The 18030-nt window shown below is 41.9% G+C and overlaps 1 protein-coding gene across 1 annotated transcript; it reads right to left on the bottom strand.

Annotated features, from left to right (window-relative positions):
• Window positions 1-940: 940 nt before the first annotated feature.
• MRPL45 (mitochondrial ribosomal protein L45) lies at window positions 941-16535 on the bottom strand. The gene is made up of 8 exons (XM_057716857.1): window positions 16406-16535; window positions 15368-15545; window positions 14763-14880; window positions 10700-10798; window positions 3221-3269; window positions 2159-2308; window positions 1621-1794; window positions 941-1430 (listed from the first exon to the last, which is right to left on the bottom strand). The coding sequence occupies exons 1-8, from the start codon at window positions 16469-16471 to the stop codon at window positions 1344-1346; spliced, it is 921 nt and encodes a 306-aa protein (XP_057572840.1). The 5' UTR covers window positions 16472-16535; the 3' UTR covers window positions 941-1343.
• Window positions 16536-18030: the final 1495 nt, after the last annotated feature.

Below are 18030 nucleotides of genomic sequence, written 5' to 3'. Positions count from 1 at the left end.
CTAAGTAGCACGATGAGAGTGGCTGTTTTGGATTAACCTACTAGTGCCGCCTCTTCCCTAAGCACACACACCTTGTTTCTACGGTCAGCACTTGGCAGCTGTTATTAAAACAACAGTTTCCCCCAGTGAGGCCTGGTCTGTTTGCTGCTTTGCTGAGATGGGAGCTTTACAGAGACTGAGGAGTCAAGTTATCCTCCACCTGATTCCAGTTTCTTTGGACACTACCCTCAAGACAAGGTCAGAACAGATTAAGCCTTAACCCAAGTGATAAACTCCTTGAAAGAAAATTCTAGACTTGAAAAACAGAAACATGAGAATTAAGGTCCTGAGTTTTAAGGGGAGCCCTCATGGGCTGATCAAAGTAACAGTACTGTAAGCCCAACTTGCTGCTGGGACAGTGATTTCCCTTGTCATACCCCAAATGACCCAGGACACGAGCATGTGAAGTCCCACATCCTCCTCCACCTGAAGCTAAGGAACAAAGAAGGGCTGAGCTGTTTCACTCTACACAGGTCCATATTCTGGTATCTCTGCCTCTAAATTCAGGCTGGAAAAACAGTCACCATCCCCAAAAGGTGCTAGAAATCGGGGAACCAAGTCTTACTGATTTCCCAAATGTATCCACACTTCCATGGCCCCTGCCTCCTCCAACGCTTCCTGGGATTACACCAGGATGCAGCTGGTACTTAAGAACAAAATCCAAAGGCTGAGGGCTAAATGATTTCTTTGGATTTACATTCATCTATGAAATACAAATACTGATTCAGTGAGAGAAAAGACCCTCTTAAATGACACCACTTTTATAAACACTAATTATTTTTCCCAAGTCTGGATTTCCTGTAAGTCACATCACTCACAACTAAGATAACTTCCATTTCTGCCCTCTGAAGGCTGGTCTGCTTCCAGCCTGAACCAGGAGAAATGTACAGAACCCACCACAATTTGTCCATTACTTGATAGTGTTTTATTTCAAACTCTGATCCTGCCCTGTAATTTACAAAGAAAGTTCTGCCAGTTTGTTCCTGACAGTTCTTGCTTCAGGAAAAAAAGCTGGTATCAGATGTTCTCTGAAACATACTATTTTTCATCTGGAGTTAGAAGTTAGCTATAAGATTAAAAAAAGAAGTGGGTTCATTGCGGTGCACAGGACCAACCCACTAGGCCCAACCATCAGCACTGGTTATTGAGGATAAGACTGCTAAAAAGACCCAAGCAGGGCAAGGGAGGACAAAGGTAGTTCTTTCTATAGCATGAAGAAGATGGATGTCTTCACAGCTCCCAGACTTCACAGCTTCCAGCCGCCTCACCTCCCATGCTTCACCCCAGGAGAGTCAGTTTTGCCATCACACTAGCTGAGGCTTATGGGCCTCTCCTTGTGGCTCTTCATACTCTTCCCAAGGTTTCAACTGGGGGCCAGGGATCATCACCGTCTGAAAGAGCAGGAAGCCGAGTTATCTACTATCCAAGTCCATGGCTCACCCAAGAGAGACTCACGCCCACGCCCACCACCACCAAGAGGATTCCTCTTCCCTGGTGCTGCATCACCCTCTCTGTCCACTAGGCAGAGCCCAACAAGAGTGGTTTAGGATGCCATGTCTTAAACCATGTAAACTGCTTTACCTTAAGGATGGGCTGTTTAGGGGGTGCCCATGGGGGAATGATCTTGCCATGCATTCTCCAGCTCCCATAGGGATTCACCAGATGCTTTTCAAAGACAACATACTCCAGGACATCTCTGGGCACATCTTCCTGCCCGTACATCAACCGGCCAAACCGGTCATAGATGGCTAGAGTCTGCAAGGATGAAAGCACGTCTAGTCAGTTAGTCCTCAGAGTTATTTAATTCTGAATCTAGACTAACCGATTAACCACTGACACTTTACTCTTAGAGGGTTTTTGACTGGGGGGGGTGGGGGTGTGTGGGGGGTGGGAGGGTGGAAGGAGGTGGGAGGGAGTCCAAGAAAGTTGGGGAAGAATATCCCACACCTGCTTCAGTAGAGCTAACATCCAGCAGTGAGAAAGGTAGTGACAGGGCAAGAAAGACCATGGTGAACCTTTTCTTAGAACTCAGTCCCGGGCAGCTGTACCCAGGACTCGGAGGTAGGTGCCAACCTGAGAGTGAAGAAAAGCTGGGAGGAAAGCAGACTGGTGCCTCTACCTGCCGGGTGTGCATGCGGACGGTGATCTGGCCATACATGTTGCCCTGGTTCAGCAGACTTGAACAGCGAACCTGCACCACCTGGGGTGGCTCTAAAGATTCTACGAAGCTCCAGCGGACGGTCTTATATTTGATGTCCCAGACCATGTCCTGAGGGCAGAGGAGAATAGTTCAACTGGATTTTTCCATCCCTGTAGGGAAGCTGGTGCTTATTTCCATGCTTGCTCTTAGTTCTTGCAATACCACGGTCAACATGCAACGTTTCCCACCAAATGTTCTCTGGTGCTAATTTTCTCTCTCACCTTTCCAAGTTTTGCTTTAGCTACTGCTCAAGCTCACCTCACAAAAACACTCTTTTCATTTCTAAGTCACAAGACCCACCTACCTCCTTGAAGACCCTTCTCCAAATCAATGAAGACCACACTCCAAACTGTCAGCTTACCTAATATACCATTATCCCCCCCACACACATTCATAACTCTGCTCATTACGGCATGTTTCTGTTGACTGCACGTTTGTTTGTTTTTTCCCCTCTCACCTTTTGGCAGGCAAAGGTGGGATTTTATAGGAATTTTATACCCTTTTATAAAGGTTAACCTGCTGAGACTAGGGTAGCTATACTTGTCCCTGGGGAGATAAAGCAGAACTGGTAGAAACTAAAGGTCTTATTCTTGAACCTCTAACTGAACCACAAAGTCCTCACTGTTAGGGGTCTCCCCGAGTCCCTAGCACCCCTGTTATCATACAATGTAAGCCTCATGAACACTGGTTAAATCCTTTATTGTACTATAGGCATGTGCAGGGCTGGCCTAACGTGACCATACCCTCACCTCAGGATGTGCAGTCTCAGGACTGCTTGGGCGGGACTTCCTCTTTCTTCATCTGCATGGCCTTTCCCAGAGTTCAGGTCAAGTCATTATCATTCAGCCAAAAATAATGGAACTTCAGCTTTTTGCCTTAAACTTCCTGCACTCTCAAAACTGATCCTTAAGAAAATCAGAGGTGGTACCTAGAATCTGTCTACTGAGGCATCCCACAGATCTAAGGAAGATAAGAACCTACCGGAAAACAGTTCTCAGTTACCAAGGTATGAAGCCGGTCATGGTCTGAGCTAAAAAGGAAAGAGATATGTATCACTGACTCCTGCTTTTAAGATACCCTGTATGAAAGCTGAAAATGGCCCTGAAAATGGAAAACAACTCCCTTCATTTTTACAAACATTTTCTGCACACCTACTATAAGCCAGATAATATACTAAGTCCTAGGGACGTGAATAACATGATTTACCAGAAAACCGTGAGATCTAAGAGCAGTGTAAAGTTATATTTGAATCTCAGGAGCAGAAAGAACTTTCTCTGAAATTACTATACATCCTCGAGATGGGCAAGAGACCCTCACTGGGACATGGCGACTGATTTTTGTCCTAAGCAGGAACAAAACCCAACACACATAACAATCAAAGCTCAATTTATCTCCTCTTACCATGGACACATCATCAATATTTAGCCTTATTTCTTACACTTTCATCTTTGAACCTAGCCAAAGGATAACCATCTGTCTTTTCTGGCCTTTTCCAAACAAACGGCCCCATCTTTGTTGCTGCCAGAGTGACCTAGTTATGCTGATTCTATGCAGTAATAGTAAGAAAATAGTCAGCAAACCCCAGCTCCTGTACGTATAAGATTTTAGGAGGGTTCCTAACTGAAGGGCTTCAAATAAACCTAAGACCACAGATTCGTTTCTTTCAGATACACATTCATGACTTTTCCCCGCAATTTAATACTTTCTGAGCAGTTTAAGTCTTTGCTCTTTGAAAAATTGTGTCTCTGATCCCAGAGTGGGTAATGGATTAGTTCTGTCTATCTACTTCCTTTCCACTTCTATTCCAAATCCAAAAGATTGAGTCATTTCCCCCACTGTAGCTCTAGACTAGACTCAACTGAGTTGCGGTGACCGCTACCACAGCCACCAAGCTTGGCACCTCTGAATAAATTCTCCCTCGTCACTATCCTGGCCTAGAGATCTTCAGTAGAAATAAACTCCCCTTCGTATGACTTCACTCAGTATTTTGCAATAGAACTCACCCTGAAAAATAAAAGGAGGACATCTGCTTTAGGCAACACAATGACTGAGCTTATGTGAAACTACTCCCACTATAAACATCCAGAAAGGTTGGAGAGAATATAATATACACAGATACACACATATTTTAAGTCTCTAGCCTAGTTCACAAGAAAAGAAGGTAAGTCCTTAGATACCAGAAAGGAAGAGGGAATTAAAAGCAGAATGGAAAGAATAAAACCTGATATCACAACAGTATAAGAGATGATTTAGGGATCCAGAAATAGAATCTGATGGCTAGAGCTTGACTTTTCCTAAACCTTGGACGCTGGAAGGACAGGGAGTTGGAACTGAGATCCCTGCATAAAGCTATGACCCTCAAAAAGAGTCCTGTACCTGCAGGAAAAGGAAACTAGAAAAACAGTCCACCAACCTAAAGATAAAGTTTCCCTCTGTCTAGGGCTCTGGGGCGGGGGGAATCGAAAAAAAACCACAAAAAAACCCCCAAAAACTGAAAAATTAAAGCTCTAAGTCCACATTATACTCAGATGTGGACATAAAATTTATGGTATCTGTACGATGTAAGAATTCCTAAGCTAAGAAATGAACATAAAAACTGATACCTGGCCAATGATACCGCTGGAGTATCTGGCAGAAACACCCAAAAAACCCTCTCTGGGATCATATCTATAACTTAGGTTGTTTGGAATTCCCTCAGAAGAAACACTCTCCACTGCAGATGAGCTCACAATGAAACATTACAAAACATCTGGAATCACTCTAGCAAAATCAACAGTCACAGACATCAAGCAAAATAATAGAGAAGGAAGCACTAGGGGTGGGTCCCTCCACTGAAACAACTGATAAATTAGAAAAAATAACCAGAACCACAATTTCAGAACTCTGGATGTTGAATGGACACTTATAACAACTAGGGGAGTGCCTGATGAAAGAAGCAGCTAGTGATCTTGGACTTAAGAACATGTGCAAACCACCTACCGTCCTCTTTGCCTCAGCCCTGCCATTACTATGGGGATAGTGGCCTGTGTTCCTAGAGTGGATGGCTGGAGCAAGGGCAGGCAGTGGGGACCTTGCCCTCCAAAAATCTGAGTTGCACATTTTGGTCAGTCTGGTGGATTGCAGAGAGACCAGAGCAAATGACGCCATGGTTTCAGCCCTGCTGGCTGCAGCAGCTTTTCCCATGGAAAGGGATAAAGGGACAAGAACACCTATTTTGTTTTTATTCAGCCAGACAATTTAGGAAATCTTTGTCAGGTCACTGGCTGACTGCAGAGATAATGGAACAGAAACTTCAATGATGACCCACAACAAAGAACACACACTTAGTAATACTAGTTTGGAAAAGTCACAAATGGATGGCAGTGGCACTGCTGAGCAAAGCCAGCAGTCCCTGAGGGGCAGAGGAGTCTGATTTCCAGAGTTACCACAACATACTACTCAGGACGTCCAGTTCTCCACAAAAAATTACAAAGCATACAAAGAAACACCAAAGTATAGCCCACTCACAGGGAAAAATTTTTGACAGAAACCATCCCCGAGGTAGCCCAGACATTGGAATTATTAGCCAAATATGTTAAATCAACTCTCCTACTTATGCTTACTGAGATAAATGCAACCATGGACAAGGAACTAAAGGAAATCAGAAAACAATGTATGAAATAAGAACATCAATAAAGACATCAAAATTATGAAAAGGAACCAAACAAATTCTGGAGCTGCAAAGTACAGTGAATGAAATTAAAAATTCACTACAAGGGTTGAACAGCAGATCTGTGGAGGCAGGAGAGGATCATCTAACTTGAGGATAAAACAATCGAAATTATCCAATCTAAGAAGCAAAAAGGAAAAAGGAATGACGAAAAATAAGCAAAGCCTGAGGGACCTGTGGGACACTGTCAAGTGCACCAACACACATATCATAGAGTCCCAGAAGAAGAAGAAAGAGGGGGCAGAAAAAAACATTCAAAGAAATAATGGCTGAGGGGACTTCTCTGGTGGTCCAGTAGTTAAGACTCAATGCTTCCACTGCAGGGGGCCTGGGTTCGATCCCTGGTTGGGGAAGTTCCCGTATGCCATGCAGAGCAGCCAGAAAAAAAAAAGAAAGAATGGCTGAAAACATCCCAAACCTGATAAAAGACATGAATACTGATATCCAAGAAGCTCCACAAACTCCAAGCAGAATGAACTCAAAAGAAATCCACACTGAGACATACCACAGTGCTAGTGTCAAAACCAAAAGACAATGAGAAAATCTTAAAGGCAGCAAAAGAGAAGTAACTCACCATATACAAGGGATTCTCAAAAAGGTTATAGTTGATTTCTTATCAGAAACTATGGAGGCCAAAAGACAGTGGGATGACATATTTAAACTCCTAAAAGAAAAACTGTCAACCAATTCTATAGATAGAAAAACTATCCCTTAAGAATAAAGGAGGGAGGGGACTTCCTAGGTGGCACAGTGGTTAAGAATCCACCTGCCAATTCAGGGGGACACGGGTTCAATCCCTGCTCCAGGAAGATTCCACATGCCGCAGAGCAACTAAACCCATGCACCACAATTACTGAGCTCATGTGCCGCAATTACTGAAGGCCACAAGTCTAGAGCCTGTGCTCCACAACAAGAGAAGCCACCACAATGAGGAACCTGTGCACCACAATGAAGAGCAGCCCCCTGCTCACTGCAACTAGAGAAAGCCTGTGCACAGCAACAAAGACCCAATGCAGCCAATATACAAATAAGTAAATAAATAAATTTAATTAAAAAAAAAAAAAAGAAGAAGAAAGGAGGGAGGACTTCCCTGGTGGCGCAGTGATTAAGAATCCACCTGCCAATGCAAGTCAAAGCCACAATGAGGTATCACCTCACACCAGTCAGAATGGCCATCATCACAAAATCTGGAAACCACAAATGTTGGAGAGGGTGTGGAGAAAAGGGAACTCTCCTGCACTGTTGGTGGGACTGTAAGTTGGTACAGCCACTATGGAAAACAATTTGGAGGTTCCTTAAAAAACTACAAATAGAACTACCATATGATCCAGTAATCCCACTCCTGGGCATATACCCAAAGAAAACCATAATCCCAAAAGAAACTTGTACCATAATGTTTATTGCAGCACTATTTACAATAGCCAGGACATGGAAGCAACCGAAATGCCCATCAACAAATGAATGGATACAGAAGATGTGGCATATATATACAATGGAATATTACTCAGCTATAAAAAGGGATGAGATGGAGCTATATGTAATGAGGTGGATAGAACTACAATCTGTCATACAGAGTGAAGTAAGTCAGAAAGAGAAGGACAAATATTGTATGCTAACTCACATATACGGAATCTAAAAATGGTACTGATGAACTCAGTGACAAGAACAAGGATGCAGATACAGAGAATGGACTGGAGAACTCGAGCACTTGGTGAATTATGGTTGCCTTTACTGAGATGGAGCAGGCTGGAAAGGAGTGAGTTTGCGGTGCAGAAGAAATCAAGAGGTCTCTTTTATAGATATTAAGTTTGAAATGCCTGTGAGGTATCCAAGTGGCAGTACTGCACCATGGTAGAGAGCCTTCATTCTGGAGGGAGGTTGTCTGACCCACAAGTCCTGCCTCCACCATTTACCAGCTGTGTTACTATGGGCCAGTCTCCAAGCTCTCTGTAGAATAAGAAAAAAACAGAACTCTTTTTGACCTGTTGTGTAGGTCCAAAGGGAACCACATGTAACAAACAAGAGTGTGTGGCTTGTACTGAGTTACGAATAAATATTATTATTATTCAAAAAAAAAAAAAAAGAATCCACCTGCCAATGCAGAGGACAGAGGTTCGATTCCTGGTCCAGGAAGATCCCACATGCTGGGGAGAAACTAAGCCCATGTGCCGCAACTACTGAGCCTGCACTCTCAAGGCTGCAAGCCACAACTAATGAGCCAACGCACCACAATTACTAAAGCCCATGTGCGCACAGCCCATGCTCCACAACAAGAAAAACCACCAAAATGAGAAGCCTGCACACAGCAATGAAGAACAGCCTCCACTCACTGCAACTAGAGAAATCCCGTGCACAGCAGCGAAGACCCAACACAGCCAAAAAATAAATAAATAAATAAAAATATATAAATTTTAAAAAAAGAAAGAAAGAAAGAAAAAAAGAATAAAGGAGGGACTTCCCCAGCAGCCCAGTGGAGCAGGGCAGTGGTTGAGTCTTCGCCTTCCAGTGCAAGGGGTACAGGTTTGATTCCTGGTCAGGGAACTAAGATCCCACATGCCTTGGGGTCAAAAAACCAAAACATAAAACAGAAGCAATATTGTAACAAATTCAATAAAGACTTAAAAAAAAAGAAAAAAGAAAAAAAGAATAAAGAAGAGGGTTTCCCTGGTGGTCCAGTGGTTAAGACTCCACAGTTCCACTGCAGGGGACGTGGGTTTGACTCCTGGTTGGGGAAGATCCACATGCCACGAGATGCAGTCACCAAAAAAAAAAATAAAAGGAGAAGTGCAGATATTTTCAGATAAACAAAAATTGAGGGAGTTCATTTCCAGTAGATCTGCCCTACTAGATATGCTAAAGGGAATTTTTCAGACCTAAATGAAAGGACATTAGACAGTAACTTAACAAGAAATAATGAACATTGATAAAGGTTACTATATAGGTAAATATAAAAGCCAGTATTATTGTAGTTTTGGTTTGTAATTCCTCATTTTTTTTTCCTATGTGATTTAAAAGGCAAATGCATAAAACATTAATTACAAAACTGTTATGGGCATACAACGTATTAAGATGTAATCTGTGACAATAACAATGTAAAAGGGAAGGGACAGAGGTATACAGGAGCAGGGTGTTTATATACTACTGAAACTAAGCTGTTATTATTCAAAATATACTTAAGATGTTAATTCTAATTCCCAAAGCAACCACTAAGAAAATAATTTTAAAATATATAAAAAAGGAAAGAAGGGGATGAGAAAGGTACACTATCAAAAAATCAACTAAAAAAAAGAAAAATCAATTAAATACAAAAAAAGGCAGTAATGGAGGAACTGAAAACCTAGAAACACATATGACATACAGAAAATACATAGCTATATGGCAGATCTCCTTCCTTATCAGTAACTAGTTTACATGTAAATGTATTAAAATTCTCTAATTAAAAGGTAGAGACTGGCAGATGCACTAACAGAAAAATCATAATCCATCTATATGCTGTCTACAAGAAACTTGCTTTAGATAAACACAAAAAGACTGAAAGTAAAAGGATGGAAAAATATTCATACAAATAGTAACCAAAAGACAGTTGGGGTGCCAATATTATTGTTAGACAAAATAGACTTTATGCCAAAAAAGAGTATTAGAGACAAAGAACATTATATATTGATAGAGGGTTCAGTCCATCAAAAAGATATAATTATAAACATATACATACCTAACACAAAGTCCCAAAATATATACAGCAAAAACTAGCAGAATTAAAGGAAGAAATAAGAGTTCTATAATAATACTTGCACATTTCAATCCTTCACTTTCAAGAATGGAAAGAACAACCAGATAGAAGACTGATGAGGAAATAGAGGACTTAAAATACCAATGAACAGAAACATACAGAACAGTCCATGCAACAACAGCAGAATACACATTTCTCTCACATGCACATGGAACATTCTCCAGGATAGACTATATGTTTGGCCACAAAACAAGCCTACATACACGTAAAAGAAATCATGCAAAGTATCTTTTCTGATTACAATGGAATGAAACTAGGAATCAATAATAGGAGAAAAACTGGAAAATAAACAAATATGTGGAAAATAAACCACACACCCTTAAATAACCAATGGGTCAAAGAAGAAATCACAAGAGGAATTAGAAAATACATTGAGGCAAAAGAAAATGAAAACACAACATACCAAAACTTATGGGATATAGCAAAAGCAGTGCTAAGAGAAAAATTTATAGCTACAAACATCTACATTAACAAAGAAAGATCTCAAATGAATAACCTAACTGTACACTGTAAGGAACTAGAAGAGCAAACTAAAATGAAAGTTAGCAGAAAGAAGGAAACAAGAAAGATTAGAGCAGAGAAAAAAAAGAGAGTGTGAAAACCAAAAACACTTAAAAAAGGTGGAAATTTTTAAAAGAAACTTATTCACAATAATTAAGGAAAGGAAATGTACATACACAAGACAAACACATAAAAAGGGTCAACATGAATTAGGGATTAGGCGGGGTGAGAACGGCAGCTGTTCAGCAGAGTCCCAACACTTGCCAGTGGAGCTGAGCCAGACCGAATAAAGAAAACTGCCAGAAGCAGTAAGAGGAGTCAAGGACAGCTCCAGGCTCCAATTATTTCCCATAGGGGAATGTCTCCCACTCCAGAACTCTTACCTGAAGGAAAAAAAAACCTGTGCCTAGAACAACAGCTGCTGAGAACATAATGGGTATAAGACAGGGAGTTCACGTACTTGTTTAGACACAGGTGAGCTTCAATGAAGATATCCTGGGCTTTTTCAGGGAAGTCCTTTATTTTAAAATTAGGATCACTGTCTCTTATCCTCCGGATTCTGTAAAATTAAGCATGAGAATCATTTCTAAAAAACACTTCATACAATTTCCATAACTCACAGCTTACTTTACCTTCATTAATGTCTGTCCACTTATTCAATAACTGTTTTTCAAATGTGCCAAATCCTGTAAATTCAGCTTTCTAACTCATACTGAAATGGATCATTCTAAACAGACACCAAGGACTTCCCAGGTGGTCCAGTGGTTATGAATCCGCCTTCCAATGCAGGGGACGTAGGTTCTATCCCTGGTCAGGGAACGCATGTTCAATCCCTGGTCAGGGAACTAGGATCTCACATGCCATGGGGCAACTAAACCCACACGCCACAACTAGAGAGCCCACGCATATACTCTGGAGCCCACATACCATGACTAGAGAGAGAAGCCCAGGAACTGCAACAAAAGATCCCGCATGCTGCAAGGAAGATCCTGCGTGCTGCAACTAAAACCTGATGCAGCTAAAAATAAAATTAATAATTTTTTTTTTTTTTTTACAAAATAAAGACCAAAGCTTCTCATAGTGAAATTCTGGAATTTTGGCATCAAAGAAAACATCATATAAACACTAAGAAATAAAAAACAGGTTTCATACAGAGGCTCAAGAGTCAGAAAGACATTGGGCTTCTAACTAGCAACATTAGAAGTTAGAAAGGGACTTCCCTGGTGGTCCACTGGTTAAGACTCCGCGCTCCCAATGCAGGGGGCCCTGGTTTAATCCCTGGTCAGGGAACTAGATCCCGCATGCCGCAATGAAGATACCATGTGCTGCAACTAAGACCCAGAGCAGCCAAATAAATAAATAAATACTTAAAAAAAAAAAAGTTAGAAAGACAACAGAGCAGTGCTTTTAATTGCAAAAAAAAAAAAAATTCCCAGCCCAGAATTCTATACCTGGGCAAATTATAAATGAAGTGGGAGGGACTTCCCTGGTGGCACAGTGGTTAAGAATCTGCCTGCCAATGCAGGGTACAGGGGTTCAAGCCCTGGTCTGGGAAAATCCCACATGCCGTGGAGGAACTAAGCCCGTGTGCAACAAGTGCTGAGCCTGTGCTCTACAGGCCACAAGCCACAACTACTGAGCCCATGCGCCACAACTACTGAGGCAAACGTGCCCGGAGTCCATGCTCCGCAAACAAGAGAAGCTACTGCACCGAGAAGCCCGCACACCGCAATGAAGAGTGGCCCCCACTCGCCACAACTAGAAAAAGCCTGCATGCAGCAACAAAGACCCAATGCAGCCATAAATAAATAAATAAATCTTTAAAATAAGAAACAAAGTGGGAGACTAAAAGAAAGACTTTCTTAGCCTTGCAAGATCTCATTTACATACCACCCACTCTATCTCAGGAAGCTGCTGGGAAATGTGTGCCACCAAAATAACTGAATGAACCATGAAAGGGAAAGATGTAAAATCCGGGAAACAGGGGATATAAATAAGAGTAAGACAAAAGGAATATCAGGATGATGATAAAAGTAGATCCCACGATGTACAGGGAGCCTAAAGAGGGACTAATCCAGACTGAAATAGGTAAGAAGGCTCGAGAAAAAGGCTCATCTTCTTGAAGATGAAACTGATAAAATACTTAATGTTTTCTAGGTACTGAGAGAAAATTAACACAATCAGGGGTTCCATAAGCAAATGAGATAAAAAGGCAGTTAATGCAGGAAAAAAAACCTATTATGCAGGAAATGTAATAATAATGTACTGCATGACTCTGCCGTCAATAGCATTTTCATGGTTACAGTAAAGTAAACAGGGAATTCTGATCTAATCAAACTGTTACTATAAATATATTAAGAGGATGGAGGACACCATAACCCAGTGGACTTTATCCCAGGAACGCAGGGTTGGTTTAACACTAAAAAATCAATTACTGTAATACGCCATATCAATAGAATAAAGGACAAATATCACATGATCATCTCAACAGTCAGAGAAAAAGCATTTGACAAAATCCACTCCTCTGCACTCCTTCCACTTCAGACCCTTGCTTGTACTGTTTTGTCTCCCTAGTATGCTATTCCTCACTACACCCCTCTACTCAGCTAACTCCAAGCAACCCATCAGGTCCCAGCTTTAAACGTCATTTCCTCAGGCAAGCCTACTCTGAACTCCCAGATCAAGTTATCGTTCTGTCATATGTTCCCATAGCACTCATACTTCACCATATCTATAACTATTTATGTACAATCAGTATTTAGTAACTGCTTTCCTCCCTAGGTATTAACTCCATAATAAGACCACCTGTGTTCTGGTCAACACTATCATCATGAACCCTTCCACCAAAGAGCTCTTAGGCCAGGAGAGAAATACATGAGAGGAAATCATCACAATACAGGTACTAGAAGGAGTAAGAATATACATACAATTACAATTATAACAAAGGCAGCTCCAAAAGAGTCAAGGAAGTCCTAAAAGCAGACACAGGGAATAAAAGCAGATCTAGAGATTATCACCTAGCGAAGTAAGTCAGAAAGACAAAGACCATATGATATCACTTATATGTGGAATCTAAACTACAACACAGGGACTTCCCTGGCAGTCCAGTGGTTAAGACTCTGCACTTCCAATACAGGGGGTGCAGGTTCAATACCTGGTCGGGGATCTAACATCCCACATGGAACACGGTGCAGCCAAAAAAAAACCCAACACAAATGAACATATCTATGAAACAGAAACAGACTCATAGACATAGAGATCAGACTTGTGGCTGCCAAGGGGGAAGGGGGAGGGGAGGGAAGGATTGGGAGTTTGATTATTAAAAAAAAAAAAGCAGACAATGCTTGACAGAGGAAGACATTTTTCAGGCAAAGGAAAGGATGTGCAAAGAGACACAGCACAACAATCATCAAGGAACTGGTAATTAGTCTGGGAATGTTAAAGTTTAGGATGAGAAGAATGGAATAAGAAGATGATGGTGGAGAGGAAGGCAAGAGCCAAATTATAAAGGGCCCTGAATACCACTGAAGAAATCTGGATTTTATTCTTCAGATAATAGGGAGCCACAAAGCAGTTTGAGGCAGAAGAGTTGATGTGATAAGATCTGTATTTAGAGAAATATGGCCACATGAAGAACTACACTTGATTCAATACACTTGTGCACAGAAATCTATATATGACCTTAAGAACCTATAATTTAGATACAGTTAGAGCTAGAGTGACAGATACTGAAAGTCTCTTTAAGAAGAAAGTTTTGGCTTCTTCCCCTTAACTAAGGCCCAGTTAGCTCCCTAGAACAGGTCTGTCCTCAAGTCTTTTTGGCTTTTCCTACTCTCTTAAGTTTAAACTCTAAGGTATTTCTCACATAAATATATGCTCTCTCTTATTACTTTAAATTTTTAAATTTGTGATCAAAAAAGTGTCCTACAAACTTCAACCTCAACTTCCTAAATGATGTGACAAAAATAACCAATCAACACTGAGATGCTAGGATTCAGAATGCCCATATTATTACACATTAGCTCTATTACAGAGAAAGAATACACTGTCAAGTTATCAAGGGAGGGACTTTCCCGGTGGCACAATGGTTAAGAATCCACCTGCCAACGCAGGGGACAAGGGTTCGATCGATGGTCCGGGAAGATCCCACATGCTGCAAAGAAACTAAGCCCGTGTGCCACAACTACTGAGCCTGTGATCTTGAGCCACAACTACTGAAGCCCACGCAACTACAGCCCATGCTCCACAAGAGACGCCACCGCACTGAGAAGCACGAGCATAGCAACAAAAAGTAGCCCCTGCTCGCTGCAACTAGAGAAAGCCCACATGCAGCAACGAAGACCCAACAGAGTCAAAATAATTAATTAAAAATAAAATAAAAATTTTTAAAAACTTGCCTTTAAAAAAAAAAGTTATCAAGAAGGTTACAGCCAACACAATTAACCCAAGATGGCCTCTCTAAGTTAAGTAGCAACAAGAAATTTTTACTCTAATATTGACTCCCAGCTGTCTCAGACACCTACGACAATTGTGATGCCACATTCTTCTTCAATCGCTCAGTTCTCTGTGCCAGTCCTTCCTTAGAAAGAGATGACACTCGGGCATCACCCTCAGGAGGAACATAGGCATCAAAGATACCAGCTGTAAAGAGAAAAGGAGAAAACTAAGAAAGCATTGAAAGATTGAGAAAAAGTCATCTTGAGGTCATAAGAAATTGGGAGGGCTCCTGGATACAAAACAGACTAACGAAATAGATTTCCATGTAAAGGGAATCATGTTCCATTAGAAAAAGTAGAATAAGATAATTTTAGTCTTCTCTTACAGTCTCAGCTTCTTGTACAAAATGGAGAAAATTTAACCTGGCCTTCTAGGAATAGTGTGAAATTTTAGTCTTCTCTTAGAGTCTCAGCTTCTTGTACAAAATGGAGAAAATTTAACCTGGTCTTCTAGGAATAGTGTGAAAGCATGATCAAAGATGACCTCATGAAATATAATGTAAACAAAGTATTGAGGCTGAACTGATTTTGTAGTTAATTAGATGCTATCACTCATAGTCCAAATCATTCCACTGTCCAAGATCTCTGACGAAAGGGGGTTGGGTCAGGGTCTCGGAAATACCATGCCTCACCTGTACAGGCCAGATGTATGGGACGCTCCAAATGTTCTTGAGGAATGACCAGTCCTGCTTTCCGGGCATATTCTATGAACTCCTTTTCTGATTTGTATTTGGGTTTATAAGTAGGAGGTGTGAAACGTTTTTTAGTTCTCACTGGAACTACTGCTGTGGACTGACTCACCAGGACTGGCTGGGGGATGGCAGAAAAAAGTTATGTAACCTGGAAAAAAATCAATCTTGTACAAACTGTAAGCAAAAATACAAATGGCACATCCAAAGAATGATTTAGGAACAATTATGGAGCCACATATCACGGGGGGAAATGCACTATATCTTAATAATTATGGGTGTCTCTTACTAAAGGCCAGTAAGCAACTTTTACTAATACCACTCAATGTTCACTAGAGGCTTTCCTTCAGTACTTCCCATAGTACAGGACTATGACAACTCCTAGGGATACAGAGTTGATGAAAGCAAGGCTTCTGCTTTCAAAGAACGCTAGTCTGGTGGGGAACTTAACACCAACCCAATACTGAAATGAGCATCCTCTACATTTACACAGATTCCATTCTGCTTATTCTATTGGGCGCCTCAATGTAAATTTCATTCTGTCGTTCCAGCTCCCAACTGATCAATAAGCTTTTCAAAGGCCAGGTCTCTTTTCTCTCTGATCATGAGGTTTGTTCAGGCAGGTACGAGACTCCCTCCTTTACAGCTACTGTTCAATTCAGGACATTTATAAAAATCAAAGGGAAGCGAGCCCACCTTTCAACCATTACTTCTTTCCCCTTTAATACCGCCGCGCCAGTCAGACCCAGACCAAACCGTAGACACTTAGTCCCGAGAACTTGCCCGCCCTCATGGCCCTACCGAGGCTCTCTGCACTCAGCCTCATAGCTCAGCAGCTGTGTCTTGTCTACCTCAACTCTTCCCCAGCCTAGGCACGACCTGTACCGTCTACGTTCACTAAGGGTAACTGCAAAGCGAGTATTTCCCTCTACTCTGTCCTCCTCCAGCCCCTAGACTCCTATCTACCCCATCCCTACCTACCTGCCGAGACCACCATCCTAAAGTCCTGGATAAGCAAGACAAACCCCGCGGCATGGGTGCTGCCATCTTGCTCACGCAAAGGCAGCCGGGATGGAGACAGTAAAGAGCCTGGGGCAGGAAAGAAGGCGCTTAGGGCGGAGCTAGCTCGGGAGTGGAATTTTCCAGGGACGCGCCCTCCGCCGAAGTGTGATCGGCACGAACGCGCACGTACGCGTCCGGGGGGGAGAGGGTGTGGCGCAGTTGGGCTGCGCATGCGCAGTAAGACGGCGTTGGGGGGTAGGGTGGAAGCACGGTTGTCACGCGCCTGGGGGAGCGCGTGGAGCCGCAGCTGCGCGTGCGCACGAGGCTTTCTGGGAGCTAGGGGTTACTGCGTTCCAGTAAGATTGGGACAGTGCCGCACCTTGTTTCCTTTCCGTGAGGGACGAAAAGATGTCTCCCAGCTGAGAGGAGTGTTTTTCTTCAGTGCCTACTTGGATCCTAGAAAGGGCAAAAGTGACTAGTTCCCTGGTCTGTATCCGACTTCGATATGCTGGGTAACCTTAAACAGAAGCTCTAGTTTTCCCAATCTGTACCATGTGAAGAATATTCCCTTCCTAGCAAATTAAGGAAATTAATGACTGCTATGTTTATTGACGCAAAAGACACGAGGACTGACAAAAGCCATTTGGGGACAGAGGCACAGGTTTTATTAACAAAAAATAGCTTATATGTAGAAATTGTTTACCGGGTGCCGGGCAATTTTCTAAGCTTTCTGCGTGTATTAACCCAGTCCTCACCACAAGTGAGTAATATTATCTTTTTTACGTGTGAAGTTGCACAGCATAGAAATTAAGTACGTAGTTTATTTACGGTCACACGACTAACAGCTGGCAGAACTGGGATTCTAATTCAAGCAGTCTAACTGCATAACCCGTGCACTGACTGCTGTACTGTATTGCTTCACATTAAGTGGTTAAAGGAGTCATGTTGTTGGGGTCATCCTGGAAAATCCAGCGCTGTAATCATCGTTGAATGACAAACATTTTTCATACTTATCCTTAGGTTTTTATCTCATTCTGCCGATTCATGTTTATTGAGCACTTACCTAGGTATTTTGCAATGAGTTGGAAGCTATGGGCTGTACAAGCTGGAACAGAATTGCTACAAAGGTGCAAGTAGGATGCTAGCGACGATCAAAGGAAAGAGAGATTACTTTTGAGTTTGGGGCTCTCATGTCCTAAACCTTCACTTTTTAACTATACTGTGTGTATATACATATACACACACATATTGATATTTTTCCCCTTTTTTTGGCCGTGCCAAGCAGCACGTGGAATCTTAATTCCCCAACCAAGGATTGAACTCGCGCCCCCTGCAGTGGAGGCACCGAGTCTTAGCCACTGGACTGCCAGGGAAGTCTGTGTATGTTCTTCAACGGTAAGGATTTTCCAACAAGTGCTAGCCACAGTATTGAACCTATAGCGTGACACATTAATAGTGACGTGAAATTAGGTATTATATACATGTGCTGATTAAAGAATATGTATTATGCATTTAAATGAGATATACCTAATTATTTCTTTTTTTTTTTTAATTTTTTTTTTTTAACATTTTCTTGGCCACCCTGCATGGCATGTGGGATCTTA

This window comes from Hippopotamus amphibius, chromosome 17 (assembly GCF_030028045.1).
Source record: "Hippopotamus amphibius kiboko isolate mHipAmp2 chromosome 17, mHipAmp2.hap2, whole genome shotgun sequence".
In the NCBI taxonomy this organism is placed as follows: Eukaryota; Metazoa; Chordata; class Mammalia; order Artiodactyla; family Hippopotamidae; genus Hippopotamus; species Hippopotamus amphibius.
This window is presented reverse-complemented; position numbering and strand designations above follow the sequence as displayed.